The sequence below is a fragment of the Lytechinus variegatus genome, chromosome 10, assembly GCF_018143015.1.
Source record: "Lytechinus variegatus isolate NC3 chromosome 10, Lvar_3.0, whole genome shotgun sequence".
Lineage (NCBI taxonomy): Eukaryota > Metazoa > Echinodermata > Echinoidea > Temnopleuroida > Toxopneustidae > Lytechinus > Lytechinus variegatus.
Window position 1 is genome coordinate 14,983,971 of NC_054749.1, and position 17,753 is coordinate 15,001,723.

Sequence of the window (17,753 nt, forward strand, 5' to 3'; positions counted from 1 at the left end):
ATTGTTTCACTTGACAATGGGGAGAAAATTAGAATATTTCATATTTCATATAATGAAATACAAAAGAAATCGTGAGTGGATGACGTCATCAGTCTCCTCATTTGCATACCGACCAGTATGTCCATATAACTGTTTTGTGAAAAATAAAATATCACAACTTTCTTATCCGATTTGATTAAATCTTCAGCGTTATGCTTGTTGGATTTTTTTTCTTCAAATCAACTGTTTGTTGGGGTGGACTTGTCCTTTAAAGGATACCATACAAGTTTTCAATCTTACGATTGTATGTGCATGATGAGGAAACACTCGGTGGGCAAAGGCACAGTGTGATAAGACTATACACACAGAACCCTACATCAGGTGCAGATATATTCTACTACAACTAGACAGCATGAAACCCAATTTAGAATAGCACCTTCAAATCAGAGTTGTTAGTAATTTCATCAACTAACGAAGAGGACACATACACACGACTGGGACTAGTTCATCAATATAGCAATGAAATATAAAAACAGAATATCAACATGCTATTTTAGCATTAGAGAAACTTGTAAAACATGAGTGTTCGTGTTTAACATGATGTACTAAAGTAGCTCACAAAATGTTGTTTTGTGCATCTTACAAGAGTCTACCGGAGTGAAGAAGGGAGATTAAAGAGAAAAAGAAAGAGAAGGAGGAGAAGTAAAAAAAAGGAGGAAAAGGAGAAAGAGGAGGAGAAAGGGGGAAAGAGGAGGAAAAGAAGGACGTAGGAAGGATCAGAGGAAAAGAAGAAAACATTGACATAAAATACACTCTATATACTGCATACAAAAACAATCTTTACAAAGTATACAACAAAACATACAAGCATTTTCAAGGCAATAAAATATACAACCTATCATGACATTGACCCTGACAATAACAGATTTTGCAAAGAAATTGAAAAATTTACCACCTTTTCTACAAGATGCAGTACACACACCTGACACTATTAAAATTGATAACAGAAACATGGTGTGAGCTCAGTGTCTTTTCTGACTATATATAAATGATTTTTTTACCCATAAAACTATGTATTCACATCCTGCTGAAAAAAGGGAAATGCCTGTCCCTCTTTTTATTTGAAATGATCAAAACAAATTAAATTAAATAAACCCCCCCTTTTGCTTCTAGTTTGGACGTATACATTGAACACAAAGTACTTCAAAATACTATGGAATGCATATCTACGAGGTGTAAACTAATTGCAATAAACTCCAGAAAATGTGTATCTAATTACACAGTACAGAAAATGAGCACAGATGTACATACAAATTTTGTTCAGGTGCTTATTACCTGTGCATAGAGTGTATTTGCAGAAATAAAAGTTTATCATACACAAGGCATAGTCCAAATCAGGAATAGTTCGTTTGATGAATTAATGGATCCATTTCAGATTTCAGAATGATACAAAAATACATTGTCATTTTGTATTCACAGGTTTTACTGAATGTACTGTAGAAAGTTGACAGTCAATGTATACCTATGAAAACATATTTAAAAGCAGTGACTTGCAAATTGTTTTCTTCCAAAATCTCATGATATGATTTGTATGCTATATGAAGTGAACTAATAAATTCCTTCATTGCACATTCATTGAGTAAACCATTTTTCCCAATGAGCACATGTCCAACCAGCTAGTCCTCCATAATGGCAAGAATAATTTCAGAAAGTACGATAAGATGACAACCCCCTTTTTCATTGAACTTGATTCATTTCAAGTTATTCCGATTTTTTTTTACAGACTAAAACCTTGCAATATAACAACAGATATCGGTAATATTAATAATAATCAATGGTTTGCAATAGTAAATTTTGGGGAGTGTTTCATGAGAAGACTAGTCAGTGATTTTCACCAGCATATTTGCTCTCAGCCAATCAGATGCACGGATTTCAGTAGCTTATAACAATATTCAGTACAAATCACTGACTACTTGTTCCATGAAATGCTCCCCAAGTGATTTTCCCCCTCCCTCATAATTCATTCTTCCTTTTCCTTCTCCTGAGTTTTTCCTCCTCCATCTCTCGTCGTACCTCTTCTCGAGATTTCTTCTCCCTGGCCTTCTGTCTCATCTGCTCCTTCCTCATCTGTCTCTTTCGCTCCCACGCCTCGTCGTCGTCCTCCAGCTCGTCCTCCTCCTCACCCTTCCACGTTCCTTTCGCTTTCCTGGCGGCCTTCTCCCTCGCTGCTTTCTCCTGCTGCTTCTTCTTCTTCCGTTCTTTCTTCAGCTTTTCCTCCCTTTCTTCCTCCTCCCTTTCCTCCTCAGCCTCTTTGTTGTAGTCTACTTTCTCAGTCCCTGTCCATACTTCGTCCAGACATTCTATGGTTGGAAAAAAGGGGGGGCAAAAGAAATGTCAAAGCTAAATGATTGTAGTTGCAGTAAAACACTAATTACGTGAGAAAGTCTGTAAAACTAAGGTTAAGTATGACTATATCATCGTGGATCTAGATCTGGTACAGTTACATAAACTGAACTTTGTGAAATAATAAAATCTAAGCTGAAATACGATCACACTGAAGATCGCCAACACAGATAGGCACACATGGGACAGTGTATTATTATTGCTGGAATAAAGACCCGATGGAAGTAACTGAATCTGCACTTATTTTGCTTATTTCTCAGCAATAACACATTTTCTTCCAGAATCCTTTGGCACATATTTTTTATTCATACAAACAGATACTTGGGTGGTCATTATATAAGATTCTGTAAAAGTTAGTTTGAGATCGTTTCCAGAACTGGAATTTATCTTTAAGAATGGATTGGAAATTCAAATGATTATCCAAATTATATTACATTCTATAGTACCTAAGGGCAACAATCCATTGGAATGCTACTAAATGTTCCCTTGATCTAGCATAGTTAAAGCACTGATACATAACTCTAATTAAAGGTGCATGGTAGCTGCATGTGCGTGATGGCTTTTACAATGATGGCCTTTATTTTAGCCAAGTTTAGCCAATGAAGCTAGAATGGGTCAACAGGTGGCTAGCCTCCTCAAGGATTTGACAAGTTAAAATAATTTCCTGAGGTTATGAATTAAAAAAAGTCAGTATTTTATCCCTTTTAGGGTATTTATTCTTCTAAAAAGGGGGGGGGAGCCCCACAAACTCCCAGTTCAAATGGTCCAGTATTAAACTAAAGTATCCTTCTTTTACAACCTTCTCCTCTTACCTGATTCTTCTTTTGATAGTACTCTTTCTCGACAGAGATACTCTGACAATCTCTTCTCCTGATTGGTCTTGAAGAACCAGTTCTCTATTGACTCCTCAAACTGCTCTACCATCGTATCACACTGAAAAAAAAGAGTTTCTGCATTAGTTGAAAGAGATTATGCAAGTTAAGATTTGAGTAAAGATTGATTTGACTCTAGAGTACTGTAACTTATTGTGACAATAGTATAATAATCCGCTTTTATATATCGCTTAATACATCGGGACGACATCTCTAAGTGCTTTACAGATATATTATTACCCGGTCATCGGATCCTTGCATGCCCGCATACAATGTATGCACCTTCTCCACTCCCTGGGAAGCATTCCAACAAGAGTTCCAAGACTCGGTTGCTAGGCATATACATAGGCTTTCGCATCCTACCGGGTACCCATTTAACACCCAGGTGGAGAGTGGCAAATTGTCGATTGACGCCTTGCCAAAGGACGCTAGGTCATGGTGGGGTTCGAACAAACAACCCTCTGATTACAAGGCGAGAGTCAGAACCGCTACATCACAACACTTCCACGACCATATCATGAGGGCTAGGGAGGAAAGGGGGGGGGGTGACTTGAAGCCACCAGTTAAACATCACCACAATAATAGCATCTTAATATAATTGGTCCATATGTACGTAAATTCCACTTCTCAAACTGATACTTTGTCATAGCAAGAAATTCACTGGTTGCCCAATAATTATTGCTATGTATTGATGCTGTTATGGGTTGTTATGGAACATTGAAGAATTAATGTATATCACTGGTCCAGATGCCTGATCTACAAAGACCTACAATCATGGTATGGTGACCATAGCCATTTTTCTTGGTAACCACCAAGTAATCTTCCAGTCTGATTTGCTGCAAGCTGCTGAAACATGTTATTACGGTAATTTTCATGATGATAAAAGTACAACAATTTTAAGACATAAGAGCCCCTGGCATGGTTAAACAAAGAAATTCCATCTAAAAATGATCTAATAAAAGAGAAGATGTAAATTTATGTTTGAATGTCTCATCGACTTCACTTCAGAGTACATCCACACATTGGCAATTTTGGGACCAAAATTTACTTCACCTAGATGTGACCTAGGTCTCAATATTTGCCCCTATGAAAAATTGCTCCGGGCTTTATTTTGTCTAATAATTAATATGTAGGGTTAGGGTTGCTATAGGGTTATATGTTTGGTTTAGGGTAGCAGGGGCTGCGCCACGGTTTTCAAAGTGGGGGGGGGGATGGCCATGCAAAAAATCACAATCATATGGTCATTTGTACGTTTTTGTACACGGTTTTGGAAAAAAGTGGGGGGCCGAAGCCCCTCCCCCACTTCTGTGCCCCCTGGGTGGTGCATAGAAATCAATCCAGGGTTGAAGTTAAGTCATTCAATAAGTGTGTGGAATTTATAGGGAAGCAATCGTCGCCAGAGAAAATGTCAAAGCTCTGCATCAATAATGCCCCCCCATGCAGCTTGCATTTCGGGTTGACGCTACAATGACAGATTGAGCTATGAATACTTACTAGTAATCATTATTTGAGACCTAGGTCACATCTTGGTGAAGTAAATTTTGGTCCCATCAACTGCACATTTACACATGCTGCCCCCACCCCCCCTCCCCAAAAATAATCTTCTGAACCCCAACGAAGAATTTAAATTGGCAATTATGGTTAAGATCATCATTATTACCATAAGATATGTCGGAATAGTGTTTACTTACATATTGTTTCATTTTAGTAACCGCAGCAGAAGGCTCATCCCACATCTGATAAGGTATGCCAAGTTCAACTTTGACCCCTTTATCAACAAGGCCATGAAGTGTTCCCATGGTTTCACTCATACCCTTGGAAAACCTGGAGTGAGAATGAAAGAAAAATGCAATCAAACAGGATTAATAAAGCTACACATACAGCAGTGACAATCATATCATAAACAACTGATTTTAATGTAAACTAATACCAATTTTGAACTTAATTGAGACTTGCTTTTATTTATATATTCTATGAATAATTTATCTTCATTATGCCAATTAAAAAAAATGTATTTTGATGTATACGATTGATATTGTATAATTTTTGCTTTGTTGAAGCAAATAAAGATTCAAAAAAGAAAAAAAAAGTAATGTAAACTTAAAGGTCAAGTCCACCTCAGAAAAATGTTGATTTGAATCAATAGAGAAAAATCAGACAAGTGCAATGCTGAAGATTTCATCAAAATCGGACGTAAAATAAGAAAGTTATGACATTTCAAAGTTTCGCTTATTTTTAACAAAATAGTTATATGAACGAGCCAGTTACATCCAAATGAGAGAGTCGATGATGTCACTCACTCACTCACTATTTCTTTTGTTTTTTATTGTTTGAATTATACAATATTTCAATTTTAAGAATTTTATGCTTAGTACCTCCTTGCCTGAAGCACAAAATGTTAAAATAATGGAATTCCACTTGTTCAGGGAGGAATGAATCTTCATTTCACATGGCAATGACGAGAAAATAAAAATAATTCATATTTCAAACAATAAAAACCAAAAGAAATAGTGAGTGAGTGACATCATCGACTCTCTCATTTGGATGTAACTGGCTCGTTCATCGAACTGTTTTGTGAAATGAAGCGAAATTCTAAAATGTCATTACTTTCTTATTTTACATCCGATTTTGATGAAAATTTCAGTGGTATGCTTGTTGAATTTTTCTCTTTTTATTCAAATCAAGTTTTTGTTGGGGTGGACTTGTCCTTTAAATATTCATATGTTTTTAAAGCCTACATATATGCATAAATGTTGTAAAATGTTGTCTGTACAAAAGAATGGTAAAATATGAAAAAAGCAAGATGAATATTAATGAATTTAATTGTGACTACTGCAAAAAAAGGTAACATATTCACAACTTAGCTATCATAAAATTTTATAGAACATCAAGATATCAGGAGCAACGGGAAGAATAAATGCCTTGTCCTCGATATGACCTGAAGATAAGAAATAATTATTTCTGTAAAAAGACTATACTAAAAAGCAGAAACTGACTATACCTTCTGGAGCTCTGTCTCTCAGCATGAATATTGTATTGAAGGATCTTGGGGCAGACCTCATCCAGAGTCTCCAGTAATCTAAGCTCTCTGAAAGATACAAACATACAGTCTATTTTACAGAAAAAAGAATTTAGGCATAACAATTAGGCACTATAATGTGGTATGGGGGGGGATTCACTGGTTGAAGCTCGTTAGCCTGAAAATGAAAAAGGGCTTGTTGATCTGAATATTTGTGGCATTATTTTGAAGGTTCATTAATAAAAAAAGAAAGCAGGGTTTTTTAATCTGACAATAAGATAAAGTATGTGATTAAGGTTTGAATACTTGAAAGGCTCATTAGTCTGAAGGTTCGTTTGAAGATTTGTTCATCTGTAAATGAAATAACCAACCTTATTTCATTTTCAGACCAACAAATCTTCAGAGTAATGAACCTGATTTTATTGTTAGATCAATGAGCCTTGAGCATAAAGCCACCAATGTGTTGATGATTAAAAAAAACTTTTTTTTATAAAAGAAACCTTTTTTTTATTTTCAGACATCTTGGTAGAAAGATTCTCATCAAGTGTTAAAAGAAAATATGCTTTGGATTGAGAATATTATATCTAGAAAAAAAAAATCAAAATTTCTTATAAACATCCTAGATTCAAACTCGATGTCATTGCTTTTATTGGAGCATCTTTTTCAAGTATTCATAAAAGATTCAAATAATATTGATAAAATTATTGCAAGATTGAAATTAAAAGGACAGCATGTGAAAAAAAAGGCTGGCATTAATTCAGGACTGAATTTTCAATCCAAGCAAAGATCCAAGATCTATTTCAGAGGAAAATGAGTATTCTTCATGCAATCATAGAACAGTACTGAAAGATAATGCTTATCTTTTAAACTTGATTTATCAAAAGTAATATTCAGAATGCTCACTTTGAATGAAAGTTATACTGTTAACTAATGATTCATGTTCATACTGTAATTAAATGCAGTTGGTTACAGTACCTTTTTATCAACCATTTCCACTTTCACTAAAGCACTATCAATCAAAATTGAAGACGTGTGTTTTATGGCTTTAGAATTATTCTATTACATCTAATAATCGTACTTTCCTGCATTCATTGATTGAATTAAAAGCTATTATGACTAATACAAAGCTGTAGTGTAGCAGTTGAGAAAATAGGCCTATACAAACAATGTTCAGGCAAGAATCAAATGCATGATGACATCACCAATTCATATTTCAGAATTTTCATTCTTCATTCATTGCAACCTTTATGGTGTTTGCGCATCCCTACAAAACATAGATTTCCAAATGTATAAGTTTTATTCAACAGACCAGAATTTCATGTAAGTTTTACAAGTTGCATGCTCAGTACAAATCCTTGAATTGAAGTGGCCAAGAGTGAAATTGCCACTGATTTCTAGCATTTTAACAGGTTTTATGAAACAAAAGATGGTGTTCTATATTGTCCAGATGAAGAAGAAATTGAGAAAAGCAAGGCTGCGTATATATCAACAATTTGCCTGATTGTGTAATGCAAGGCCAGACTCTAAGAGGTACCGGTATATGTCTATCCATAATTTGCAATATTTATACTGTAATTACCCATTTTTGTCAGTAGTGTCTTTTGTGTTTTACAACCGAACAGCAGTTTATTTTTAACGTCGCAAAGTACCATTATATCTAAAGAATGCAATTTGATTATTTTTTTTACAAAAATTATTCAAAATTGGTTGTGGGCTTTGTCACTACTCATTGCACTGTGACATATTCTTGAACCAGTGTGGACTTAGTCATAAGATCCATATAAAGGAAAATAAAAAGGCAATTGTCTTATATCTCATTTTTTTTTAGCTAACAGCCTCAAACATATGGAATAAGCTACCAACGTGGATACATCATCTCAACTGTTCTTTTTAATAAACATAATAATGTAATATTGAATGAATTTTTAGTTGCAGTCGTGTGATTTCATTTTCTTCATGTTTGATAATGGTTAAGAATATATTTCACTTGATGACTCACATCTAGTCTTCAAGGCAGATCAATACTGAAACCAAGATGTTACACAAAGCTAATTAGTTAGCTTGCTGGAGGCAAATTGAAATCCTCCACAGTACTTGTCTGTTGAAGCTCAGAACGTCGGAAAGCTCCACCATAACGGCTTCATGAAATATTAATGCATGCATAACGAGGACACTGCACTAGATACATGTAGCCTACATGTAGTTTTCACAATGGCTTCATTTTGTAAGTTCACAGTGTTTGTTGTAATTCAAACAGCAAGTCGTGCCTATTACATGTCAAGAAAATCTCTCACTAGTTTGGTATAGTTAGAGCAATAACTTTTGATCATTGAAAGAATAAGTACAAGTAAGCTGATTTGATCTGATTTCATTTCTTGTCTTCTCCTGCATTTATATAGAATCATAATATATTGAATACTGAGTTGAGCATGAATCATAATGTAAATGAAGTGTACTAAAAAACAATATTCCAAACAAAAATTATCTACTAGTACAACCAAGGTTCCATGACATTTGCTCTGCTATTAATTCCACACACTAATCAAATGACTTTACTCCAACTACCCCGGGGGGGCCACTTCCATTCACAAGTGGATACCATGCGCGACCATGGGGTCTCAAAAGCACCCTAAACACGTAATTTCCATATTCTGAAAATGCACCCCTTAACGAGTATTGGCGTGTGAAACCCTACCCTTAACAAGTATTGGAAACAAATTGATACTCTTGGCAAATATTCCCTGAAATGAACCCCTAAACAAGTACAGGAATGTTTTATTGCTAAGGGTCCTTCAGTCGTCGGCTTTACCTTATTTGGCTTAGTACGACCCAACCTTCTACAGCAAGCGCAAATAGGACTCTAAACACGTAGTGTTGGGGCAAAAAGGACATCCTTTTTAAAACATTTTAATTATTTTTTTATTATCCCCGCAAATTCGACCCTAAACACGTAATTTTCCTAGCGAAATAGATACCCTTTTTTCATCATTTTTGTGTTTTTGACACCCTTATCACGTTACGTACGTAACGTGCCCTATCGTGAAAAGGACATCCTTTTTACATGTTTTTTTGGTCGCGCATGGTATCCACTCGTCAATGTAAGTGGCCCCCCGGGCTCCAACTTTAAAGTCTATACCCTACTCTAAGCCTTACCCTAAACCTAACATAAATCTCTACTTGCAAACCAAACCCTACATTTTCAACAAAACAAAGCCTGCAGCTATCGTCGCTGGAGTAAATCCTTTTCTTGTGGTCACTACTACCAAATTATTATAACATTCACAATATGCAGGAGGATTGTCATCCTAGGCAGCTTGCTGGGAAAAAAAATGACAACTCCCATTTTCAAACTCATTAAATTCATTAATAAAAAAAAACAAAATAAAGCTGTGGGTTGACTTTCATCAACTATTTCATGCTTGAATCAATAAGCCTCGATTAGTGATTATTTGAACCTAGGACTTGGAAAAACATATCTCTCAATGATATAGGCCTATATAGTATAGTAAAAGGTAAATCGCTATATTTGCATCATTGACTGAGTATAAGAAATTTCATATTATAGGAAATGATACTTTCAAACATCCTCTTGACTTTTAAAGTAGAGAACATATATATATTCTCATATCAATTATCTACTTGTGTATTTCAAGACACCATCCTTTATTCAGGGAACAAGGAAATGATCTTTGGATATTCCTAAAATACCAACTTTTGAAAGAAATGAAGAGAAAGTGAAAGATTAGAGAATAAGAAAAGAGAGAGGTAGAAAGAGAGGGAGAGAAATAGAGAGAAGTTCAGTAAATATTTAATAGAACCAAATTATGCATACAGATCATGTGACAGGAAGTGAAATAGAAGCGTGGCATAAAATTTCATTTCCATTTCCATCCCTGTCGGATAATCACATGTATACTTTTTTTTTTCATTCAGTGATATCCTGGAAGAATAAATTTCCACAAAAGGAAGTTTTGAGCTTTTCCCCAAAGGGTGGATATGACTTTTCCATCATTATTTATAAATCTTCTTAGTTATTGTACCAATTTCTTACAAGCTTGGAAGCCCTACATGATAGCAGCTGGGGAGCGTTTCACAAAACAAATAGTCATTGACTTTCTTTCACTGCTAGGGAGCGTTTCACAAATCCTCGCATCCGATTGGCCGAGAGCACAATAGTCAGTGAAAATCACACTGACAGAACGTTTCATGAAATGCTTCCCTGGTTGAAGCAAGGACATTTTGACCAAACAGTGATATACTAATGAGGTCATATTGTTCTCTTGAAAAGTTTCAGGGGGGGAGGTGTATTAAAATGAAAAGCTTTCTGTGTTCCTTTATTCGATTAAATCCCTTCACAGCAGGATACAGGAATATAATAAGCTGATTTAATTGTTATTAAGGAGAGTATAAATATCCAAGTTTCTAGAGACATATAAATATAAAGTTTCATTTCATGATTCAACAACAATTCTACTGAAACTGAAGGCCTTAGTTTTTGTCTAGGCTCCATGCCTACATTGTACTCACACTAAATGTATATTTGGGGGGGGGTATCAGTTATTTTATCAAATAATTAACAGTCAAATTTGTAGTTAGAATACGCAGCTGGACCTACAATTAATTTCAAATAAAATCACAGACCCATGCTATAATTTATTCATAGACATGAATTTCAAAAAGAGTAAAAAAAAAACCCAAACCATTATTCAGACTACAACCCAAATTCCCCCCAAAATACATTTACCGGTATTCGAAAAATCAGGAAATTTGATTTAAACTTACGAGTGTCTGTATTTGATCTCTCTCTTTGGTTGATCTATGCGATGTCCAAGATGGAGGACGTCAGAAGTTTTCCCTGTATCCTCCATGGTCTCCTGAAGCTCATTGGCTACAAACTTACAAACTGTAAACAAAAAAAAATCACAAATTACAAGTAGCAACACTGATGATTCTATGCTCAACAAAGCAAGTAATTCTACATTGATAATGTAGGCCTACATGTAGGTTTCAAACTTTCAACAACAGAAAAATCACACAATTTAATTTATTTGAGAACATCACAAGGTACGACTGCACTGGTAAAAACCTACAGTGTACATTTGGTCTGCAGGCACAGACCCTGATTGAAACTTTGATCAACAAGTGCGTCTCCATGCAACGATTAGGGGGGTGTTGCAAGAAAATATTTGCAATCAATTGCACATATTCTGTTGCAATTTTACAACTGATAGATCAACGTTAATTATATAGCAAATCAGATTAAACTTTGTGTTTCAAGGCACAGATTAGCAATCAATCACTAATTTTTAATCAACTGCAAGACTTATGATTGATTTAGGGACCAAAAATTGACTTGCAAGTTTCTTGCAACACCCCATAGAACATATAAACAAGCTGCAAATCAGACCCATTACTTGAATGAAGGGTTTGCACAGCAGACTAGTGCCCTTTTTACACAGGATTTTCTTAACCCCGGACTATCGCTAACCCCGTACTATCCTTAACCCCGTACTATTTTTTTTCCTTTTCACACATGTCAAATTGTTATTGCTAACCCCGGATAAGGAATGCTTGCTTTTCACACACGAAACTCGCTAACCCCGGACTAGTGATTTTGTCGATCATTCGTAGTACAAGCACTTGGGGCCAAATTGCCATTTAGCCCCACCTATAGTACGGGGTTAAGCTTAGCCCACTTTCGTTTTACACATGCGAGCAGCGATCTTAACCCCGTACTATTGCTCTTAGCACCGCAATTGGTGGGATAACCCTGCTTTTTTGCAGGGCCAAATAATCCCGTACTATAGGTGGGGTTAGCCCACTTTGCAAAAATGCTGTGTAAAAAGAAAGTGGGCTAAGCTTAACCCCGTACTATAGGTGGGGCTAAATTGCCATTTAGCCCCACCTATAGTACGGGGTTAAGGAAATTTTAGCCTGTGTAAAAAGGGTATAGTGTTGCTCGGTTTCAGTGCATTTAGAATTCAAATTGACTAGATGCTGTTTGTGTTTCGATATTATTCACAAAATGGTAAAGCCTGTCTTGAGTGTACAAGTTGAACTTGAACCGAAAAAACACAATAAATATAAGATCAAAAGCTTCAGTCTCTGTAGGCCTAAATTGCTTGTTCTGCTGAACTATTTTTTAAAATTGTTCATACCACGGACAAAGACCAAAAAATATAGGAATTCTTTTTATGTTAGAATACATAAGACATGGAATAGCCGAAATAATGATGTTGTCACTGCCCAAAGTGTGCACAGTTTTGAAGCTACCCTGGATAGATGCTGGAAAAATGAGCCAATAAAATATGACTACGAAAGCCCTTTTCCCGGAAGTGAGCCAGCCATCTTGAGGAGGAAAAACCTAGAACTGAATACAAAGGCATAACATGCCTACATTCAGAAACCTCCCCAAGATATCCCTAGGTAAATTGTTGGCTAACTGTAGATCTACATGTAGGTCTATGTCAGAAATTATAAATCCAAAGCTTATTCTTGTCTGGATATATATGTAAACATAAATCAAATAATACTTAGAATATACTTAATTTTTTAATTTTTGTAAGTGAATCATCAAATGCAAATTATTTGCACTAGACAACATATATCACATTATATTAAGACATATTCAAAATTCAAATTCAATTTAGTTTTATAATCATTAAAACATCCTATTGTACAATCAGATCTAAAGGTATCATTTACAAGAGAAAAGGAGGGCAACAAAACGATAACACTTGAAAATAAGCAGCCTCTAAAATATAGTTCTGAACTTAAGTTCTACTTCTATGCCTACAGACAAATTGTGATTAGTTTTTTTATGAAAAAAAGCAACATCAACAACCTTTGGCTTTATTGTTGTTTTAGTACCGGTACGGTACTCGTTTCTTTGTTCATTTGTATTTAAATAAAAAAAAATCCCATCTAACAAAACACAACGTCATTCATTCTAGATATTTATTAAGACAAGGTCAAGTTCTAGAGAGAAGTTTGTCATTTCTCTTCTAATCTTACCTTCACACTTCGAGGGTTCCCTGTGCGGATCGGTCACCTTCGCCTCCACTTCCAGGTGAACAGCGTGTAAAACAAAGAAGACGAAATAAAACAAGCACACGAACACAGGCATGGGGCTTCCATTGGCAGCCATTTCTCGAGGGAAATCGACGTATTTGTGGGTTGATTCTATCCTAAATTCTACGGCAGAATGAAATGACAGGCGACCAGAAACAAGTGCAGAGACATGCCCCGATTCGTACGACAGCTCACTGGAAAATGACGGGCGCAAGATCGTGCAAAGTGAGAAGCGTGAACGTGTGTTTCTGCTATTGGAGAATCCCCATCTCAGGTCATTCGCTGGACGTGTAATAATGAATGCACAATCAAATTCCCACGGTAAAGTGGGCGTGGTTTCTTTGTTGTTTATCATTTCTCCCGGTCGGGTTGGTTGGCTCCGATCGATCATTGCCGCCGCCCAGATTGTGTTTGAAATATTAATCAACTTTTAAACATGAAAAGTGAATTAAATCGTGCATTGATTAGTGTATATTTGACTCTATTTCATTGAAGTGGTACAAAAGATCTTTACAGATTTATTATGACTATCTGTAGTAAATCTCATTGATTTTTTTTAATTGTTCTCGTTTGCTATGAAAAGATCTTTATCTCGATCTGCCTCTCGAAAATAGTTTTCATATTTTATAATGCACCTAACCACCCAGATATTATCTTACCTTTGAATAGAATTCTCCATCAGTTTGTGTTTGGCTTTATATTATCAGAGGACCAAGCTATTCAAGAACATACTCGGGGGGGGGGGGGGGGGAGGGAGGTACTATTCCCTTTGTATATTTTTCGCCAAATTGTGAGTCATTATCATGGGCAGAAATCTGTCCCCAATGGTCCCCTAGGACTGGAATATTTGACAAGCAAAAATAAAAAGAAAGGTTTTCACCCAAAATTTAAGGTCAAAATATGTGTATTATATTGATTGTGAATGATGTATTTCTCTACATCATAAAAGACCCCAAAAAGTATGGGGGGGGGGAGGGACATATAATATTTTGTACACGTCACCCATGGTCATTATATTAATGAGCTGCATTTTAAGAAATCTATGGAGGTGGGAGGGCAGAGGTGTCCCCCAAAATAAAGTCAAATGAGAAGATAACAAATGGATCAAAGTTCACCACCATGATAGAAAGAAATTAACAACTGAAATGCCCCCTGCACCCCCCTTCCTTTATACACTGATTCCATTCATCAGGTTCATTCACTCAAATCATTACATTTTTTTCTCTTGTACCAAAATTCTAATTTTCTCTCCATCATATTCAGTTCCAAATCCAGGGGGTAGACCAAAAAAACCAACAGACTTAGGGAGGGGGGGGGGGGCTGTATATCCCATTACTTTTGACTAATTTTTTTTACAGAGCATTCATCTCCTTACTTCATTTCAATTATTCACTTATAAATCATCACTCTTTCACAATTCCCCCTCTTTATTAAATTTCTACTACCCCAACCCACAGGCAGATCTAGGAATTCATCAAGGGGGGGGGGAATTCTCTCCATATTGTTTCTATGTCCCTTTTTCTAAAAAAATATGTCAGGCAAAATAATGGTTTATTTCAATGGATGCTTATTACTATTTTGGACAATCATTTCATCTGTTTTCACATTTCATGTTTGACATTTGCAGATCTTTTCATTGTCATACGATTTCCATATTAGTTTCAGAAAAAGAGGATCATATCATTTGTTTTTATTGCATAGCTTTTCTTTTGAAATGTTCATTTTAAAAGAAATTGGTACACATTTGGCTAGTTACATTATCACTCAATTAAACATGTTTGACTTTCATCCTAAATTACGTTTTATTTTACCCCCAAAACAGTTATTTATGTTGTACAACTCACTTGTACTTCCTTTCATTTATTATTGTAATATTACTTGGGGAAACGTAGGAAAAAATCAATTAGAACCCTTTCATAAATTGCAGAAAAAAGCCTTACGTATCTGTACCAAATCTTCCTATTATGCATCATCTGCCCCCCTCTTCTTTGAATTAAAAACACTAAATATTTATCATATTTATGAATTTAAAGTTGCTGTTCTTATGTATTATATTAAACAGGAAATGGCCCCTGTAAACATTATGAATTTTTTAAATTATAATAATGATTTTCACCAGTATAATACTCGTTCAGCTTCTCATTTTCATCTTCCACTGACCTCTAATAATCAAATTCATAATTCTTTTAAACATGCAGGACCTAGAATTTATAACAATTTAGATTCAGTAATTCGTTCCTGTTCAACTGCCTCTTCATTTAAAATTTTACTTAAAAGACAATTAATTAGTGGTTATTTATCTTGATTCTTTTTCCCTTGTCTAAACATACTCTCCTCTCCCCCTCTCCCTCTCTCTTTTGTTTGAGTGCAGTGGGTCATGGATGTGGGTGATTCTGTGTTTGATGTGTGAATGTATTTTGATTACGTTATGATTATTAGTGATTAGTAGAGTACTTTTAAAGGGGCAACTGCCTACAAGATTTTAATCTTTTTGGTTGCCTCTTACCATATGTTGATTTTTCCTTTACTTGAATGTATAAATTGTATTTATTTGTTGTATGCGTTGTTATATTTATGCATTTATATATTATGTTATTTTACATTGTATTTTTTACACTGTATTTTACATTGTATTTAAATATTTTTATATGGTGAATAAATGAATTGAATTGAATCCTTGCTCATCTGTCTCAATTTCTTCAAATTACCCTTTTTCATTCCTTTTTTTTATCACTCTCCAACATTCTCTGCACCATTTCATGAATCATCTTTCTCTTTTATTGTGTTTTTTGTTACACATAATTCTTGTAATATTCGTAATATCTGTAATTTATTGTTTACTTGTGGGTCTTTTTTCTCCTTCATACCTTTTTCCCTCTTTCCTTTTTTTGTCTACATCCCCCTCTCTATTCTCACCTTTTCATATGCTTACTCTCGCCATGCTTGCTCCCCTTTCTTGCTCCTCACCTGCTAATTTTTAATATATGAATTAAATCTGTCTCATTACATGCATCTGCTCATTCTATTTCTTGTTATACTATTATTGCATTTTAAACATAATATATATTTTTTATTCTTTAATGGTCACTGCATGTTATGTATTAATTCATTTCTCTGTTATGTGTGTTTTTTTATTATAAACTCACATTGTTAGTCTTCAGACTTTTTGATGAGTATTGTTTAATAAAACTGAATTGAATTTGAATTTAAATTATCTAAGGAAAAAATGCAGACATAGCACATGACAATGTTCTGAACAATTTGAATATAATTTAATATAAATCACATTCACTGGATTAGAGAGTGAAGTTGTACTGTTTAATTAGATGAAACAAATTATTTTTTTATCATCCACGGGAGATACTTATTTCAGGTAAAATATAGATTCATAAAACTCAAGTTTTAATGCACTTAATTCTGCTGGTACATTATGGTAACTGATAAAGATTCAACTGGAAGCATGATTCCCTTAAACAGTGTAACAAAATAATCTACGTACAGAAAACGAGGAAAATAACAATATCTAATTTATTGCAATGTCAAATAACTCACTATGTCACTTTTATGCATGCCGACCAGATTTCATTTTATTTAGACATTATACTTTCAGGATACCAAAGGTCCAAAAGTCATCATGAGAATAAAATTACATCAATGGTCTGAAAATGCCATTTATTATAATTTATAAGAAAAACATATTGGATTATTCACTAGCCCATAATCAAGGCAGAGACTACATTCATATCTTTGCATCAGACTCATAGGGCCAAAATCACAAAGGTGGTTTTGAACACCATCAGTTGCAACCATGGTTTATGCAGATTTCATGTAAAAATTACGCTTGATCTACCGCGTATATAAAAAATGTCCAATACTGATGCACACTTTTGTCACAGTGCACCAAATTGTGGCCTGTTGCTAAGGTGAAGAATGCTATTTTATTAATGAGTCCACTGTTTGAAGAGTGGACTCATTATTTCATAACAGTGGACTCATGAATAAAATAGCGTGGATAACCACGGCAACAGGCGTCAATTTGGCGCACTTTGACAAAAGCGTGCATCAGCATTGGACATTCTTTTAATACAAGTGGTAAATAAGCGTAATTTATACAGGAAATCTATCCATACTTAAACCACAAATTTAGACTAAAGTCTAAATTAAACTCGACTTCAGAATATTGAATACGGGTCATTGACTAGAATTACCGCTCTATCACAGACTCACATTATGGATAAATGGTAGAGGGTTTATGGTAGAACTTGACAGAAACCCAGAATCACTACAAGGCGAAATGAAGATAAGTGATATTCTGATGAAAAAATATTTCTATCATCGCCTCATTACTGCTCAATTTAGATGAACAACAGGATGATCTGCACATGCCATAAAAATATTGCAACATTGTT

General features: G+C 35.0%; 1 protein-coding gene across 1 annotated transcript; it reads right to left on the reverse strand.

The window, feature by feature from the left end:
• Positions 1 to 214: 214 nt before the first annotated feature.
• Positions 215 to 13,644, reverse strand: LOC121422917 (protein canopy 4-like). Its single transcript, XM_041618159.1, has 6 exons — positions 13,288 to 13,644; positions 11,056 to 11,176; positions 6,256 to 6,342; positions 4,946 to 5,078; positions 3,195 to 3,315; positions 215 to 2,339 (listed from the first exon to the last, which is right to left on the reverse strand). Exons 1-6 carry the CDS (start codon positions 13,418 to 13,420, stop codon positions 1,993 to 1,995), a joined length of 942 nt encoding a protein of 313 aa, XP_041474093.1. The 5' UTR covers positions 13,421 to 13,644; the 3' UTR covers positions 215 to 1,992.
• Positions 13,645 to 17,753: the final 4,109 nt, after the last annotated feature.

Bases quoted from the DNA above. Each gene is read 5' to 3' on its own strand.
- LOC121422917 (XM_041618159.1), bottom strand. From the start codon at position 13,420: ATGGCTGCCAATGGAAGCCCCATGCCTGTGTTCGTGTGCTTGTTTTAT. The intron at 11,177-13,287 runs GTAAGATTAGAA...TTTTGTTTACAG, and splicing joins GGAACCCTCGAAGTGTGAAG to TTTGTAAGTTTGTAGCCAAT. The intron at 3,316-4,945 runs GTAAGTAAACAC...CTTTTTTTTCAG, and splicing joins TTACTAAAATGAAACAATAT to TGTGATACGATGGTAGAGCA.